At 38.8% G+C, this 18,604-nt stretch overlaps 1 protein-coding gene across 1 annotated transcript in view; it reads left to right on the forward strand.

Moving 5' to 3' along the window:
* Positions 1 to 18,604, forward strand: part of Slc25a24 (solute carrier family 25 member 24) — a 46,216-nt gene that overhangs the window by 6,700 nt on the left and 20,912 nt on the right. Inside the window, exons 2-4 of the mRNA XM_020166937.2 lie at positions 8,042 to 8,168; positions 11,043 to 11,130; positions 16,867 to 16,978. Of these exons, the coding sequence (XP_020022526.1) occupies positions 8,042 to 8,168; positions 11,043 to 11,130; positions 16,867 to 16,978 (327 nt within the window). The remainder of the gene's footprint in view (positions 1 to 8,041; positions 8,169 to 11,042; positions 11,131 to 16,866; positions 16,979 to 18,604) is intronic.

Raw genomic sequence — 18,604 nt, forward strand, 5'->3', positions numbered from 1 at the left:
ACGAGATACTAATGATACCCTTACTAGATATTGAATCTGACCATGGCTTGATCTAGGACTTCAGCCCCTAAAACTATGATAAATAAATGTTTGTTGTTTAAGCCAGTAAGTGGTTACAGAAGCCCAAATAGACTAAGACAATTGCCAAGAGCAAGAAGGAAAGTAGTCTGTGCAAGGAGTTCCATACTTTGTATTCATGGACCATGTAACCTTGGTCAAATGCGAGCTTTACTCAAGCTTTATTTTCTTTATTCTTAAAGTGCACCTATTTTCCCAGCTTCCCAGACAGAGCACATGTGACTGGCTATGACAGTTCTTTAAAAAAAAAAAATCTTGAAAATGTGGTGTTACATGTACTAGGTGATGAATATGGATTGGGGATTGGGTAATCTGATCTTAGCACTCTTTCTATTTTATAGTCTACAATTCTTGATTTTCTGTCTAAAAAAAGAGACATTTTACAACCACAGACAGAATAGAACAATATGCAAAACAGCAGTTTAGCAAATGTTTATTGCTTCAAATGGAATTATCTTCCTTCCATAAGACAACTCCTCTGTTAACAGAAGGATATGTCCAATTAATATTTCAATTGTCAGAAACTTTAGTTTCTGGACTGATGTTAAAGAAACTTGCTGTAGAAACCACAGAGGTGCATTTGAGGGTATCACAACCGGGAGATTATAGTACAAGAAAAACAGTGGCATTCCAACTGCATTGATGTTAAATGTAAAATATATAAAATCCATATCTTTTGTATTTTCTCCACTTTTATATTCTAAAATGCACTGTTATCTTTTTCTTGTGGAAATAAAGTTTCTGAGAGAGAGAGAAGGAGCAAATTCCTGAGTAAAGTGTAAATGCCTGGTATTCTTGAACCTCTTCCTGTATTAGGTTTCTAATGTCAGGGGTTAATTGGGGATAAAAAATAACAAGCAAGTGATAAACAAAAAGTGGAAAGAGCTATTCAGCACAAGTGCTTGCTTTCTCCTGTCAATTCTGAAAGGGCTGGCAGTCTCCTTTCCTCATTACAGTGGCCATGACTTCTGTATTTCCTGCTTGGTTCTGTGGATGCCTCCCATAGAGGTTTATTCTCCTCCTGATTACATGTGTCATCTGTGACTCTTTGTCACTATCTGTGCTTTCTGCAGTGCACAGGGTAGGCCTGTTCCCCGTGGACCACAAAATCCTCTTTTGTGGAGATTGGGCCATAGCATATGTTGTGAAACAGCTTTCGACATTTGTCACTGCTCAGCAGGCCCTGGGGGAGGTGTTTATTGTGCAGCCATGGGGTAACCTCCTGGAAACCCGTGAGTATTTCAAGGATGGCCGACCGTTGTCTTCATGTTCCAGTACCCTCATGACCAGATGACAGAGCCAAAGGTAACAGGAAATGGCAGAATTAAATATTCTTTATGAATTTTAATATTCAACTTGAAATCAGTACTGCATTTAGAAAAACAAATCACCTAAATTGGGGAGTTTTTGCTGTGATACTGCACCCCACACTTCAGTGGACCATGCTTGGGGAGCACAGATAGGTGTTCCGGGAGCCAGGGCCCCTGTGGCTCCAGAGGAGGGATGAAGAACCCACCGGTGTGTTTAGTAGCCCTCCCACCTTCTGTTGGACCCCACTGCTTCACTGCTCCTTTTGACCTTGTCCTCCCACTGTGACTCACAGCTGGAGGAGAGAGCAGCTTTGACCTGGAGCCATCATAGATGCTGGGTGAAGATAAAAGATAACACCAACAAAAAACTAGGGTGGGTGGTGGGAACGGGGGGAACCCAGAGGGAAAAGCCCTCGTGGTCACATTTGCATTCCGGTCCCAAACTCCACAACAGCAACCTTCCAGTACCTCAACCTTAGAAGAAGGATTCCTACGCAGGTGCGACCTATCCACTCTATGTTCTTGAAGATGGCCATTCATGGCCAGGGTTAATGAACATTTTTTAATGTATTTATTGGCTATTTGTACTTCTTCCGAGAATTTTCTGTTCATTTGTCCATTTCTTAATTGGATTTTTTGGAATTGGTTCTTTTGGAAATCCCTTCATACAATTCATAATTTAAAAAAACTTACAAAAAAAGTTGGTGTCCCCCCAAACACCCCCCTAACCCCCCCCACCCCTGCCATTTCCAATACCATAGTCCATGTTCTGACACCTCCTTCCCACTGTTCCCCAAAGCTTTCACACAGCTGGGAGCCCTGCAGAAGTAAGGTTCTGGGGAGAAGGACTGAACCTCACCCCCTCTTGGTGCCCCTGGAGTGGAACCCAGGCGTCTGACCCGCTGTCTGGTGGTGTGGACGGAGTTCTACTCGGGCCCGCCCCGCACAGCCCAGCGCTGCCCACCGGTTGGGTGCTGTCCCTGCGCGCGCCTCTGCTGCGGCCGGGCGGTTGGGACGCGCTGGCTCCTTCCTGCGCACCAACCCAGCGGGTGCTTTGCCTTCGATGCTCCAGGAAGCGGCCACTGTAGGAGCCTCTTCCATCTGCACCTGTTGTAGCTAGCGATCCCGCTCATCCTGCTGCTGGGGGACTCACCGGGCTGCAGCGTGGGTCACCTTTTTGCCGGAGACATCGCAGATGGATGCCATCTATGGAGATCTCTTTTGGTGCCTGGACTATGACGAAGATGAAATGCTGGACATCTTTGAACTTCATGAAGGCCTGGAGGATGTAGATTTCCACCAGTCCCTGGAGGATGAGCAGGTGGGCTTCACTGGGGCTCTGATCTGAGGAATGCTGGGGCCGGGGGAACCCTGGTGAAGCCTCAGGCAGAGAGCTTGACTTCTAATCAGACCGTTTATTAACGTTTTTGTTTCTGTTGAGAATAACCCAACACTGCTAATGCTCTCAAGAATTTTCCTGTTTTCTCCTGGTTATAATAAAATTTCAACTTCTGATCACTCTCCAGTTATTGGCTATAATTTTGTGCTGTAGGGGAACCTGTTCAAGGCTCTCACCTGTCACTTGTAGCTAAGATGGGTATCTAGGCCGAAGATACTTCCTTCTGGGTTTGGGAAACTAGGCGTATATTTGGCTGCTGAGGGGAGGCTGTTGGAAATTCTCCATGTCATGTTTTGGTTTCTGATCCTGGAAGAGGAGCAGTGTGAGTGGCTTACACTCTTGGAGTTCACCAATGCTGAGGTGTCACCCTACTGTGCGTTTATTGTCAGACCTTTATTCTCAAGACCTCATTCCTTTGTGAACTCTTCTCTTTCCCAACAGTCTAGATTACAGCCCCTTCTCAGTATGTGCTGCCTCCCGCAGAATGCTAGCCCAGGATTTGCAAGTTATTTTCTCTTTGGAAATTATTATCGCATCTAATTATTGCTTTCTGATTATATTTGTTCTTTGGATGTTTGACCCACTACACTGGGAGATCCATGGGATATGGATATTTGGTACTTTGTGTTCACAAAAATGTCTGTTGAGTTCTGTCATGTTAAGATTTCATTAAATTCTTCCTATTAGCCATGTCAGCTTTAGGAATCTTAAAGCATCCATTCAGTCATCAATCAGTTGTATTTTGAGCACACTCCATGCACCAAGCCCTGTGTCTTGGTTTCTTCCTATTTTGCTATGGTTTGGATAAGGTTCCCCCAAAGGCCCATGTGTTAAAGGCTTGGTCCCCAGCCTATGGTACTACTGGGAGATGGTGGAACTTTTTAGAGGTGGGGCCTACTTGGAAGTCTTCTGGTCACATGGGGTTGTGCCTTTGAAGGGAATATTGGCACCCGGTTCTTCTTCTTTCTCTCTTTGCTTCCCAGACACCATGAGATAAGCTCATGACAGCTTCCCCTGACATGGTGTGCTGCTTTGCCACAGGCCCAAAAGCAATGTGACCAAATGACAATGGACCGAAACTGTCCGTCAAACTAACCTTTCCTCCTTAACTAACTTCGGTGTTTGTCACAGTGACAGAAAGCTGACATAATGTATCTGTGATACCAGAGACCTGGAGCAGATGCTATAATAGTTCAGTTTCAGATGTTAGTTCTGAAAAGCTCACATGGATTTTCTAAGTCCTAAAAAAAACTTGAAGTTTTTTTGTAGGACTGGGGTTTGAACTCAGGTCTTTGTGTTTGTAAAGCAGGTGCTCTATGGCTTGAGCTACGCCTCCAGTTCACTTCGTTCTGGTTATTTTGGGGATGGGAGAGTGGGGTGGATCTCATAAAGTGTTTGGCCGGGCTGACCTCAAACCTTGATCCTTCTGATTTTAGCCTCCCAAGTAGCTAGGATTACAGGTGTGAGCCACTGGAGCCCAGCTAAAGTGTCTTTCTTTTAAAGTGCTCTTCATCTTTGTTTAAAAAGCCACTTTTGGATTTAGATATGTAAAATCTAACTTGTATTTGGTTATTTGGTACCAACTGGCCTTTCATAAGAAATTCTGGATTATGCCATAAACAAGTTCAAACCTCCCGAACACTCATTCTTATTAAGAAGAACTCACTTATTTCTTATTAAAACAAATTTTTAAGTGCCTGCTTAGTAAGCTAGAGACCCTGAGTTCAAACCCCAGTGCCACACACACATACACACACACACACACACACACACACACACACACACAAAACCCAACAAAACCAAATTTTTGTGTGTGTGTGCAAATTTGGTTTTTGTGTTTTGGTAAAAGATGGTGTGAGTGATATGAAAGCCTTCTATCAGTGATGACTAATGAGGGCTCACATCAAGCCTAAGGGAGAAGCGCCCCTGGAGGGAGGCTCTACAGCAGCCCCCTGGGACATGGTATTTCAGAAGGGCATTCCTGGACTTTTTCCTCAGGTAACAGTCACATCTCTCAGAAGTCCCACATGATGTCTCTTTTCATATGTATCTTATTTCTCTAGTAAAAAATTCATTTATCTAGACAGAGACTGCAACTGATTTAAAAGAATAGAATCTGTATAGTGTTTATTTCATTGTCTTGTTGGCTTTTGGTTTTGTTTTTGTTTTTTGTAAACAGAGTCTCACTATGTAACCTAGGCTGTCCTCAAACTAGAGATCCTCCTGCCTCAACCTCCCAAATGCTAGGATAGCAAGCATTGACTAGTATACCCACTACATTGTGTATTGTTAAGACACAAAGATATAATGTCTTATTATGACAGATACCTAATAGGTTTTTTTTTAATGATGTTTTGTTTTCCTCTTTACTTTGAAAGGTAAGAGACTGGATTTACAAATGGGTAATGACCAGACCATAAATAAACATAAAACTTTAACCCACAGCTTACAGAAATCTGCCCAAGAATCAGCCCTGTATCTTCAACAAACATATCAGGAAGCCAGACTTATAGGAAGTCAGATTACTATCCCTTGTAATGATCCAGGCAGCTAAGCAGTTACAGTCAGTCACAAATGCCCAGGACTTGGTTGATAAAATAAAGACTCCCAAAGTTCACACTGATGGCTTCCCTAATTTTTGTCCTCACTTCCAACATAGGACAACTAGAAAAAGCCAAATGTGTCTTCGAATGATCACATCTGATGTCTTACATCACAGTTAGCTGGCCTACAGCTTCTGCAGGCCAACAATCTCCAATCAGGGAACCTAAAGCCTTCCTTTTCCCACCATAAAGCTTTTTGCTCCTCTGTCCACCTTTGACTCTACCCAACATGAGTGATGGTGGCCAACTCCCTTGCTACAAAATCTCACGAATAGCCTTGGGTTTTTTTTTTTTTTTTCATTTGATTGGTCTTTATTTATTTCTATAGAGGAATATACACAAAAATTCAATTAAAAAAACTTAGTCTTCCATAATATTTGTACACTGAAGTCATTAGGTGACCACAACTCCAGGAGTCTTTAACTTACCATAGGAAAGGTTGAGGAAATAAGGATTTAAAAAATTGACTTTTCAAAGCCAGAATGTCATGTCTAAAATGATAGCTGTTCATCAATGTTTCTGGTGATCAGAATATAAATTTAGGTGAAACTTCAGTATATAAATGGGGTTTCAGAATGCTTTGACATTTTCTCTTGAATTATACAAATCTCAATTTATGTTTTGAGTAAATAATAAATAAATAATGGTTAATTTCCTGCTATCATCCTTGATTTAATTTGTGAAAGAAATTAAATAGTAATGGATTATTTTTGGTGGCATAAGATAAATGTATTTACTTTAAGAGTGCAGTAATAATTGATAGTATTTTAACGAAGGCTATTGAGGATACAGATAACAGAATCCCACTCAAACTAGTTTAGACAAAAAAGGCTAGAATTCTTTGTAGTTATCCATTATCAGACTAAGGAAGAGCTTCCCCAAGAGCTTGTGTGTGTGTGTGTGTGGTGTTGGGGTTTGAACTTAGGGCCTTGTGGTTGGTAGGCAGGCACTCTATCATTTAAGCCATGCTCCTAGCCCCTTTTGCTTTAGTTATTTTTCAAATAAGGTCTTGCATTTTTGCCCAGACCAGTCCGGACTTTAATCCTGCTATTTATGTCTCCTGTGTAGCTGGAATGATAGGTGTGTTCTACCATGCCTAGCTTTATTGGTAGAGATGGTGTCTTACTAACTTTTTGCTGAGATTGGCCTTGAACCATGATCCCTGCCTCCTGAGTAGCTGGGATTACAGACATGAGCCACCATGTCTAAGAGTTAATGATTGTGAGTGACGTTGAGTTCCTCAAATGCTTATTAAGAAGTATGATTTTTTTTTCTGCTAACGCAGATTACAAGACTTAAAAAAAAATGTTAACCCAACCTAGCATTACTGGAGTCCATTCATCTTGTTTATCATCTCTCTCTCTCTCTCTCAATGTATGTAAACACGTATATACTTTACATGTTGTATTTTTCCACTTTATGTGTTACTACATTTGGTTTGCATTCATTTTACTAGTGACATTGCTTATAATTTTCTTTTTTCATGCTCGCTCTCTTAGGTATTTGTCTATTTCATCTCATTTCCATGTGTTGTGGTATAGAGTGTTCATGATCTTTAATGTCTATAGTGTCTAGCACTTTCCATATTTATTTTCTGACATTGACTACTTGCCAGTTTCAGTTTATCAAGTGAATTGGTCTTTTCAAAGAGCCACCCTTTGCTTTTGTTGATCCTTAAAGTGATAGGTGTTTTTAGTCACTAGTTTTCACTTTTAATTTTTTTCCTTCACCTTTTTTGTTTAATTTTTTCTAGTTTCTTAAGACTGAGGTAAGCCTCAACAATTAGCCATTGCTTGCCTGTCTTTCTTCTTGGCTAATTATGATTTTAAACCTGAATGCTTTGGTTACTGTGCCAAGTATAGAATCTTTCTCGCTGAGCCTAGAGGTCATAGCACTGAGCATCATACTGTCCTGACACATCCCACCAGTATTTGCCTAAGAGGGTAAGACCATCGGAACGGCAGAAACTGTAAGCTTTGGATGGGCGATTGTTGTAATTGGTAGAAAGTTTATATTTTGTGAGACCTGTTGAAACTGTTCTAGGAATGTGAGGAGGAGGGAACAAAGGAGAATGATGGAAGGGGTGAATTCAAGTATGATATATTTGGTATCTTGCAAGAACTTTTGTAAATGCCACAATGTGCCCCTATCCAGCAAAATAACAAAAAAGCCAGAAACAAAGTGTTATTTAATTTAAAAAAAGAAAGGAGGTAGAAAAGGGCTTATATGAAACATCACATATCATGAGGTATTATCTCTCAAAAGAAATGATTACTATTAGTATAGAATGGAATGGTTTGATATGACAGCTTTTATAAGGCTTGCCTTTAGGGATAGATTATTTAATTTGGGGGAATCAGAAGGAATAATACTCTTAACACATTTAAATCCTATGCTGGGTCAAATGTTTGTTTTCTGTCTTGGAATTTATAAAGTACAGGTCAAGAAATTTAGGGCGTGATCACATTAGCCTTAAAAATGCTATATTTTATAGCAATAAATATGTCACTCTTCTTATCAAAATTTAGCATAATATCTGGAGTGGTTTTGCAGTGGGGCAGTTACTTTTACTGTACCATAATGGAAGTATGCGTGCAATTAATTTGGTACTGTAACACAAATTGACAATAAAATTGTCTCTTTTTTTGTAGAAAATTTTTAATACTGGAGATGTCAACAAGGATGGAAAGCTGGATTTTGAAGAATTTACAAAGTACCTTAAAGACCATGAGAAAAAAATGAAATTGGCATTTAAGAGTTTGGACAAAAATAATGATGGTATGTCTTTTTATTCTATTCATTACCAGCTATGAAGAGTCATTCTTATGCTTTTAAGAATCTAAAATGATATGTGTTTGGTCAATTTTAGATGATAATTGCTACTTGTGTTTATATTTGCTTTAATAAGGTGGTTTTTAAAAAAATGCAGAGTTCATGTTTTTAGTGAATAAAACTTACAGATATCTTTGTCTACTGAATAAACTACTGCTATGAAATGTTAACTCTGGAACATTATGCTGATTTGACGTAAAGCTATGGGCTGGTATGTGGTACACACCTATCATCTCAGCTACTTGGGAGTCAGAGATTGGGAGAGTTACAGTCAGAGTTCAGCCTGGGAAGCAGATTTCATGAGACCCCATGTCAACAAAGAACCTGGGTGTTGGTGGCACATATCTATAATCCCAGCTAAATGGGAGGCATAGGTGGGAGGACCATGGTCAGAGTCTGGCCCCTGACAAAAACCTGAGACCATATCTGAAAAATTACTACAGCAAAAAGAGCTGGAGGCATGGCTTGAGTGGCAGAGCACTTGCCTAGCAAGCAGAAGGCCTAAGTTTAAGCCCCAATACAATAATAATAATAATAATAATTTTCTTATCTTCTCTGTAAGAGAAATTCGGTTTTGCTCATAGATAGGCATGGATATTGTATAGTGTAAAATTTTAAAATCCCTCAGATTATCTTATACTTGATAGCCTTTTTGAAAAATTAGTTTAGAGAAACTATTCTCTGATCCTGACAGTTACAGTTGAAAGATAGCATGTAGACTTTAGTCATCTCTATTTAGAGCAGTATTTTAGAGTTAGAGTCCCCAAAACAAAGGCCATGGTGGGAGAAAGGGAGGAGTCACGAAGCTCCCATCTCCAGGGGCAACCAACGAGAGGTTACTCCAGACTCCTCCCTGCTGACGGTAGTCAGGGTCACTCACTCACAGACTTGTTATTCAAGAAAAAAGGTGAATAGATGTGGAGAGGACATGGTTCGTTTCACAGCTGGCGAAGTTTACTTAAAAGTTTGGACAATAAGTAGCAGCATAGGCCATGACATCTCAGTTATGGCTACTTATCTCAGCCATGGACAGTATGTCAACAAATGGGCTTGGCTGTGTTCCAATAGAAGTTTTTCCAAAGTCAGCAGGCCTTATTTGGCTTGAGGAGTGTAGTTGGGCAGCCCCTGGCTTATACAGGACATTCACAGCAGCTCAATTCAAAGCAAGCTCCTTCAAATCAACAGACAACTAACCCCTTTGGCTGGCTGTGATGATGGTTCAAGTCTAGGACTCAGCTGGAAGAGCAGAGCTTGCACTGGGAGGCAGTCCTACTGGAACATTCGTGTTCTCTAATAAGCCTTACATTGCATGTCCCCTTTTGAGCCTTAATCTAACCTACAAGCAAAATTCAGTCCTTACCATCGGCTTTCTTTCCTCCCCGCAAACTTTCATTCCAACTTGGACCAGAAAAAATTCTAAATGAACCAGAGGAAATAAAGATAAAATTTTAATGTTACATTTACAGCGACTGTGAACAGTGTCCCCTTAATTTATCTTTTTTTTTTTTTGGCACGTTTTAAAACAATTTCTTATTATAGGCTCATATTTTTTATTTGTCAGACTTCCTTAAAACAAAGACTATACAGTTGATCCTCATTATTTGTAGACTGTGTATTTGTGAATTTACCTACTTGCTAAAATTTAACTTAAAAAATAACCCCAAAACATGTGCTTGCCACGCTCCCTCATTCATAGACATGCACAGAGCGATGAAAACTTTGAGTTGCTGAAAGTACACATTCAGAGAGAACAAGGTGACCTGCCTTATTTCAGTTCTCACACTGTCAATGAGAGTCCATTTTGAGGTCTAGTTGTGTCATATTTCTTTCATTTTTATACTTTTAGGGGGAGATTTTTGCTTTTTAATATGTCTCCCAGATATAGTGGTGAAGGGCCGTGTAAGGTTCTAAGCCCAGGAAAGCCACGGTGAGCCATATGGAGAAAACATGTGCATTAGAAGGTGGTCAGCAAGAGTTCAATGTTAGTGAATCATCAATGTGCAGTACTTGAGGTGTCTTTAAACAGAAATGCACACAAGACAAGGTCAGGTATTGATCAGCCGATGAAGGCGCTGTGATCAGAGGCTGGCAGGAACCTAATCCTACATTTCCTGTAGGAACACTGGTTCAGTAGTTGCTAATTCAGAGTTTGCAGTGGTTTTACAGAATATGACTGCTGTGCACGACAAGAATTGACTGCGAGTCTTTAAAATAGGGGTTGTGTCAGGAATTTCACTGCCACTAACTGTCCCTGCCTTGTCCAAATTCTCACACTGATTCTTCTTCCTAGGAGGATTCCCTCAGAATCCTGTCATTTCTTTAGGTCCCTCTTCTAGATGAAGTCTTTCCTTTCTCCTCTTGGGCTCTGTTTCTTCATTTTCTACTTCTTTTTAACTCAGTCATATAATATGACTTCATGCATTATATCTAGTAATTTATTAAAATGTACATATGAGCACCTTTAAATGATCTTGGTTTAATCCAGTTTACCCCAGAGTTAGATCTTGATTTGATTGAGGCTCAGTGCTGTCACTTTTAAAGACCTTGGTCACTGACCAAGGTCTTTAGAGCTCTTCTTCAGAAGAAGCCCTTGCTTATCCACACAACAATCGTGATTACAGAATCAAGTGATATGTGTGTACTTGTTTAATGTATTTGTGAAATTTTGAGTATCATTGTTGCAATATGTATTTAAGCCAATCTATAATTTAACTGCATGCATAATTTCAAAGCTTTCTCTTGAACGAGAGATTTGAAACTCAGTTTCTATGGTCCTTGTCATTCTGAGTCTGACTTTATGCTGTTTCCATTCATTTAAAGGAAAAATTGAGGCTTCAGAAATTGTCCAGTCGCTCAAGATACTAGGTCTAAATGTTTCTGAACAACAAGCAGAGTTGATTCTTCAAAGGTGAGCTCCCATTTCAAAATTATTTTTGATTTTCATTTTAATATCCTGTTTCAGATAGCTGCATTTGTAAGTGCACCTAGCCGTTCCTTATTATGAATGGCCACTATCTTTCTTTGCTTTTTCTCTCTTTTCCTTTTGTGTGTACATGTGTGTGTCCACAGTGCAGGGACTGGAGAGGGGATCTCAGACTGGACTCTGTGGTGGGGCCTCAGGCAACAGGACAGCAGTAGCTGTCACAGCTGAACATGAGGAGGTGACGGCTTGGGTAGCGCCTTTCTCTCCCCCCCCCCACCCCACCGCCATCCCACTTCCTACTGTGCTAGTAAAACTAGTTCTTTCAAGATAAATATTCTAGCAGATTATTCTGATTATTTAACCTACATGTGGCTAGATAAGAAGAAAATTCTGAAGCTCTCCTGGCTAACAGAAATACTTTTAAACTTGCAGATGAACACAGAATACCAATTTGAGCATCACTGTCTAGGACAGTCAGTTCAGCTGTTTAGTAAGTCAAACATTTGCAGATTTAAAGTTTTATTTCACAAGATAGAGTCATATTTTGTGAAGTCCAGGGGGTTTCAAACACTCTTTTTATTACCAACATACAGCAAGTACCAATTTTTTTAAATGATAACAGAAAATAGAAAAAGATGATTATATTATATTCTTGTGATTGTTTTGGTCTTTACGGTATCTAAAAAAGTTTCTTCTTTAGAGCTTTATTATTAATTTAACTCCTTTTCCATCAGAGAAACACAGTGTTTCTTACAGGAAAATAACTAGCATTTTTCTCCTCCTTTCCTCCCTCCCCCTTCCCTGCCTCCCTCCTTTCCTCCTCCTCCTTTTTTTTTGGTGCGACTGGGGTTTGCACTTAGGGCTTTGCACTTGTTTTTTTTTTTCTCCTCATTCTTTTTTTTTTTCCTTTTTCTATTATATTCATATATGCATACAATGAGGGCTTTGCACTTGTAAAGCAGGTGCTCTACCACTTCAGCTACACCTCCAGCTCATTTTTCTCATTTTTGAAATGAGATCTCTCAAACTATTTGCCCAGGCTGGCATCAAACTTCAGTTCTCCTGATCTCAGCCTCCTAAGTAGCTCTGATTACAGGAGTGAGCCACTAGTGCCTGGTTAATTTTTCTCCTTTCTCTCTACCCAGAATTTTCTTTATAAGCAGCTGCCCAAAAGGAAGACTTGAAATCTCAAAGCTAATCTTAGAGTTACTTTTGTTAACGCTGGCTGAGAAAGGCTTTCTTGAGGAAATAAAAAACTAAAATGTAGAAAGGAGATATATGAAATTTTGACAACAGAGAATTGAACATATAATATTCTGCTTCTAAAGTCATATTCACCTAGAAAATGAAGATTTTTCTCTTCTAAATCCTGATGCTCTTTGATAGCTTTAGAAATGTTGCAAGTTCTAAACCCAAGCTCCAGCATTGATCCAGGGGAATTAGTCAATGTGGGGTGCCATAATAAAATACCATAGAGTGATACACACTTCTCAGTCACTTAGGGGTCAAAGAATAAATCATAAGTATAAGTTAAAAGATGCTGTGACTTGAAAACACTAAAAACTGTGGGATATTTGCAAGGTGGTGCTTCTGGGAAACTTAATAAGATTAGGGGTTCTATTAGAAAAGGCTAAAAATGAATGCATTAAATTAGGGGCAATAAATACAACCATCTCAAAGAAGGCAGAAAGATGAAGAAATAAAGAGTAATAAAGTAGATAGTAGCAAAGTCACAGAAATAGCATAAAAACACCAAAAAGTTGATTTTAGACAAGGCAAATCTCTGGAGAGATTGAGAAGAGGGAAATGAGATGAATTATGCTCAATTACAAATAGACACATCAGAAATTTTAAAATGTAAAATGTTAGGAATAATTTTATTCCAATAAATTTGAGAATATATGCAAGAGTTGAATTTTGAGACAAATATAACTTACATGAAGTAGAAATAACAGAAGCAGCTAAAGAAGAAGTAGCTCAGGGAGATTGCATCAGTAATTACAAATTTTCTCACAAAAAAGCTTAGCCCCATCCCTGTACAGCTATCTTAAACAAACAAAGATGTCTTTTTTCAAAAATGGAGGACAGGCAAGTCAAACAGGTGCTGTCTGGGGGTTGGTACCAGTGGAAGGGGGAGGACATAAGGAAAGGGTGTAGGAGGGTGAATATGCTGGAAATGTTATGTACTCCTGTATGAAAATGGAAAAGTGAGACCTGTTGAAACTATTCCAGGAATGGGGGGGAGGGGGAGAGAGAGAGATAAAGGAGATGATGGAGGGGGATGAATTCAACTATGATATATTATAAGAATTTTGGTAAATGTACAATGTAACCCCCTAGTACAACAATCATAAAAAATAAATAAAAAGAAGCTAAGAAAAAAGAGAAAATTTAGCCTCAGAGAGTTTCTGAAAACTCTGAAGTAACAGATATACAACCATCTCCAGAGTGCAGAAGTGCTCTACCCAGGCCTTTCTGCAAGGCCAGTATAACTCTCATACCAAAAGCAGACGAGTTAACAAAAGAGGGAAACTGCAGGCCAGTGCCATTCATGACACAAATGTAACAATCTAAAGAAAGAGCAGGACAATAGATTCCTTTAACATAGACTCCAGATCAGGGCATCTTACCCTCTCAGTTTAGATAGACTGCTGACTCCAAAGTTTTTGGTCAATACCATCAGAAACTTTTCCATTTGACACACTCCAAATTTTGTTGTTTGGGGGTGTTTGGTGTGCACCTGTGTGTGCACACTCAGTGACCATGAATATCAGTGCCTAAGTTAGGGGAATTACATTCCTGGCTCTGTGGGAGGAGAAGGGTATATAAAGCAGCATGAAACAGTAGCCTCATTTTATTTTAAATTACAGACTAATGTTAATTGTTTTCAGAACTGGATTTTATTCTCAAAATTAAAATTTTTTTCTTTTGGATTTAATGCACAGTATTACAAGCTGAAGCCAGTGTGACATGGTAAGAGATGTCAGACTGATAAAAGGTATGCAGCCTGATTTAAAGCCAAACCTTGGGCCCTTTTAAAGAACAATAAGCATATTTTACATTAAAAAATAGTAAAGAAAATACAAACAAACTGAAGCAGCCGTTGGTAAGAAATGAAACACCTCTATCAATATATTTATAAGAACAACTTATACATCAAAGTAGACTCAGCACAGAAAAGATGTGCCTTCTCTCCAAATCTCTATTACCATAGAGATTCAATTCCATTGGAAAAAAATCTATTATTTTTTTTGGGAAGTTGTTTAACTGAGTCTTATTTATATCAAAGAGCAAAGTATAAGAATACCAAGATATTTTTGAAGAACCAAAGGAGCCAGAAGCCTACCCTGTTGGATATCAAGAGATGTTATTAAGCTATAATTAAGACAGTAGAATTGCTACAAAAATAGACAAGTTGGCAAATGGACCTTGATAGCCCAGAAAGAGACCCACCCATATTGTGGATTTGTCACAAGACAGAAGTAGCTTTGCAGATCTCTATGAAAAGGAGGGACTATGCAGTAAGTGTATGTGTGTGGTGGAGGGGTGGGGGCACATGTGCAGATAGAACCGACATTGAATTCCTACCTTATACCACACACAGAGGAGATAATTGCTAATTTATAACTTGTAGGATTACAATCAACTAATATGAAGAACAATGAATTAGGAAAAGACACACAGCTTATTAAAAATGGGCAAAGGTACAGACAGGCATTTTATTCATGAATAACAATGGGATAGGATATGGCAAGAGACGCTCAACCTGCTTATAGCTTTAAAGAGAGATGCAACTTAAATCCACAGCGAGACTGTCTTCCCTACCGGGTTTGCCAATACTGTGTTCTGTGGCTTTCAGCCAAAGAATTTGCAATTCATGGATTCATTCAATGAATACTCAGTCTCAGGCACTATTCTAGACACTTCAGTTAATCAGTGAACAAAATGAACAAACATCCTTGCCTTATAGACGATGCTCACAGCTGGGAGTTGGGGGATGGAAGCAGACAATAAGCAATGACACTAAAATAGGGACTAGTGGTAAGGATGGAGCTAAGATCTTGCAGCCCAGAATCATGTTATAAACATCAGTAGTGACTAGCGCTCTCATGCAGAAATGGAATGTTAGCGTCTGTTGCTTGGACAAGTGAAAATTTAAGTGTAATTTCTCAAAGTACAAAATGGCACTAGAAAACACAATATCTGAAAATGGCATTTTATTGGACTGCCATCTTTATGCATCATTTCCATACAAATTATAGAGCAAACTTCAAGAAGACACCAATTATTTTGCAGACATTAAATTAATTTTTAAAAAATGAACTGCTTCTTTATGCTGGAGCTGGGTGGACAGTAGTGAACACGCCAGTCAAAACCTGACATGGTTCTGAATTGCTCTTAGGAAAAAGCAATGCAAATAGTCTTATTGAGAGGAAGGTTGTAAAAATGAGTAAAAAGCGTGTGATAAATATTTAAGATTATAATACGATAGTTTTCATTTTCCATTTTTATCAGTGTGTATTAGCTATGCAGGGGGATCACTGTGACATTTCCATCTGTGCTTACAATGTACCTTGGTTAGGTTCGTCCCCACCATCACGCTCCCTCATTCCCTCCCTCCTATTTAAAATGATTTCAACAGGTTTTTGATGCTCCTATAGAATGCACAGCAGCTGTATTCGCCCTTCTTCACCCTCTCCATTCCCCCTCCCCCTCCCACTAGTACTCACCTCTAACAGGACCTGTTTTACCTTCCTGTCCTTTATTCTTAAGTGTATATTCATTGTTCAAAGGGTTTTCATGATGGTATATCACCTGTGAATATACTGTACTTTGACCAGATTAACCTCCTTATCACTCTCCCTTAGGCTTTCCCTCCACCCCCCCATTCAACAGCTTTCAGTGCATTTCCTTATGCCTTCTTCCTACACAGATGCAATATATTTTAGTATTATTCACTCTTTATCATTCTCTTTTCCTCTCAAATTTTGTTTACACCAGCATATTTTCAAAGAATATTAATATTAACCAAATTTGAAAGTTTTAGTCCCCCTTAGTGCCCTCAAGCAGTTCCCCTATTGCAAACACGTTCTGCATATATGTATGTATGATCATGTTTGTATTTACATATACATTTATCTTTTGAATCTATCTTCCACATAATGAGAGAGAACTTAGTTTTAAAGTTGAAAATGAGGTACCACGATTTCTTAAGACTCAAAAGGCCAGGTCAAGAAGAGTTGAGTTCTTCACGGTCATTGCTAATTCTTTTTTAACTTGGGGAAGGTTGGAAATGTGAATTCCCACCATATTTTCAGTATATTTCAAAATTACATCCAAATGTTGCAACAGAACATTAAGAAATATCTTCCTGAACCAGTGCAGGAAAAAAATGGGCCTTGAATCCATTTATACTACCTCTCAGTGTTTCATTGTCTTGTGTTTTGTTTTATGACTCCTTGTTTCAGAGTCTGAGAGTGCAGAAGGCAATCGTTAGTGAGCTCTCTGTGTAATTTTGGGGCCCATTTTTATCTAGGTGGTTAAACCAACCTGCAAGGGCCATAAAATGCCTACTTCTCCTTTAACCAGCTATAACTATAATGAAGTTTTAAAAACTAATAAGAATATTAAGTTGGAAAAGAAACTGTCACTGTGAAATGGCCAATAATGTTTGCTTTCTTCATTTGGTTGTATTCTTTAATCAGTTAAAATTTCTTTCAGCATTGACGCTGATGGGACCATGACAGTGGACTGGAATGAATGGAGGGACTATTTCTTATTTAATCCTGTGACAGACATTGAGGAAATTGTCCGTTTCTGGAAGCATTCCACGGTAAGTACTCTCCGTGTACTTATACTTATGTGAAGCAATGTGCCATGCATACAGTTATCACTCAAGAACGCTCTGCAACACTTAAGGCCAGGGTACCCAAGTTCCCCTAGCTCCTTAACTTGCAGAGTTCTGTTTATTCTATTAGACAGATTTATAGACTTTTTTTTTTTTTTTTAGTGGTACTGGGGTTTGAAGTCAGGGCCTCATGCTGGTTAGGCAGGTGCTCTACCACTTGAGCCATCCTGCCAGCCCTTTTTTGTGTTGGGTATTTTAAAAATGGCCTGGGCTATCATCCTGAGTAGATCCTTCTGGTCTCTGCCTCCTGAGTAGCTAGGATTATAGGCATGAGCCACTGGCATCCAGCTGTAGAGTATCTTAAAAAAACCCTAAGCCTGTATGAACAAAGCCATTCTTAAAACTTGCTGCCCAGCTGTAACTGGCATTGAAGTTCTCTGCCATGAAGAATTCTCTGAGTCTCCTTATAGACACATATTGCCCAAATGATCTCAACACTTGTGATTGCTATAAGGATCTGTTTCCTTGGCCATTGATGATATGGTCAAGGTCCCTTCTGGAGCTTTGGCTTGTTTGGTTGGGCTGCCTAGATTTATCTCTGGCATAAGCATTCTTAATAACCTTTGAAGGTTTCACAATCTTTTTCACTCATCCATTCAGTATTACATGTCAGTTTATATTCTAAAACTTTTGGAATCAGTTTAAGTTCCACCAAACTTTCAAATTTGGGGAAGTTTTATTATATTCTTCTAAAATATGCTGATATAAACAAAACTTCTCTTTTGCTATCTCCTCCTGAAGTCACTGTGGACTCTCTAATGGAAGAGAATGGGCTTGTCTTCTGTACTTACTCGAGGGTTTCAGTTAGCTTTAATATGCACTGAATGAAGGAAGCCTAAGCTAACACAGAGCATTGTCAAATCATTGATGCTCAATATCCATTCAACTATGAGTATAAAACAGTACTATATTAATAATCCAGTTGCCTAGATATTTATTACATTTATATGAAGTATGAAACTCATTTACATGATTTTTATCATATCTTTGGAGATAGTTGATAATAGGTGAGAACACAATTGTTTGTCTGATTTATTGACGGTGAAATGAAGAAAGAGAGGGTTATTACCATGGCATAGCTTCTTACCATTACACTCTGGCCTATAAACATCCTTGATGCCAAATCAGTTAGATGATAAAGTTGTAAAAATGTCATTATAGCACTTTGTTTCTCTCAAGCTATATTTATAATTTTTAGTAATGTTTAGAATATGTGAGGAGTGATTGTGTCAAACAACACCTCCCTCTTAGCTAAATTTTATGTAGAATCTCTTGCATGTTTGAAATAGCAAGTCAGACTTATAAAAATATTCACAGTGAGGCAATATAGGAAATGAATTTAGGAATATTCACATACAGACTTTTTATTTCATTTTAAGTTATATATTTAAAGCATGCATCATAATATGAAATATAATGTGGATATACTTTATATATAGAGAGAGAGAGAAAGAGAGAGAGGGAGTATTTTCTAAGAATTAACAAAACTAATTTCTTAAAAGATGTCCTCAGTGGATATGTTTTTCTAGTATTATAGAAAGTAGCAATAGC

This window comes from Castor canadensis, chromosome 12, assembly GCF_047511655.1.
Source record: "Castor canadensis chromosome 12, mCasCan1.hap1v2, whole genome shotgun sequence".
Taxonomy (NCBI): Eukaryota; Metazoa; Chordata; class Mammalia; order Rodentia; family Castoridae; genus Castor; species Castor canadensis.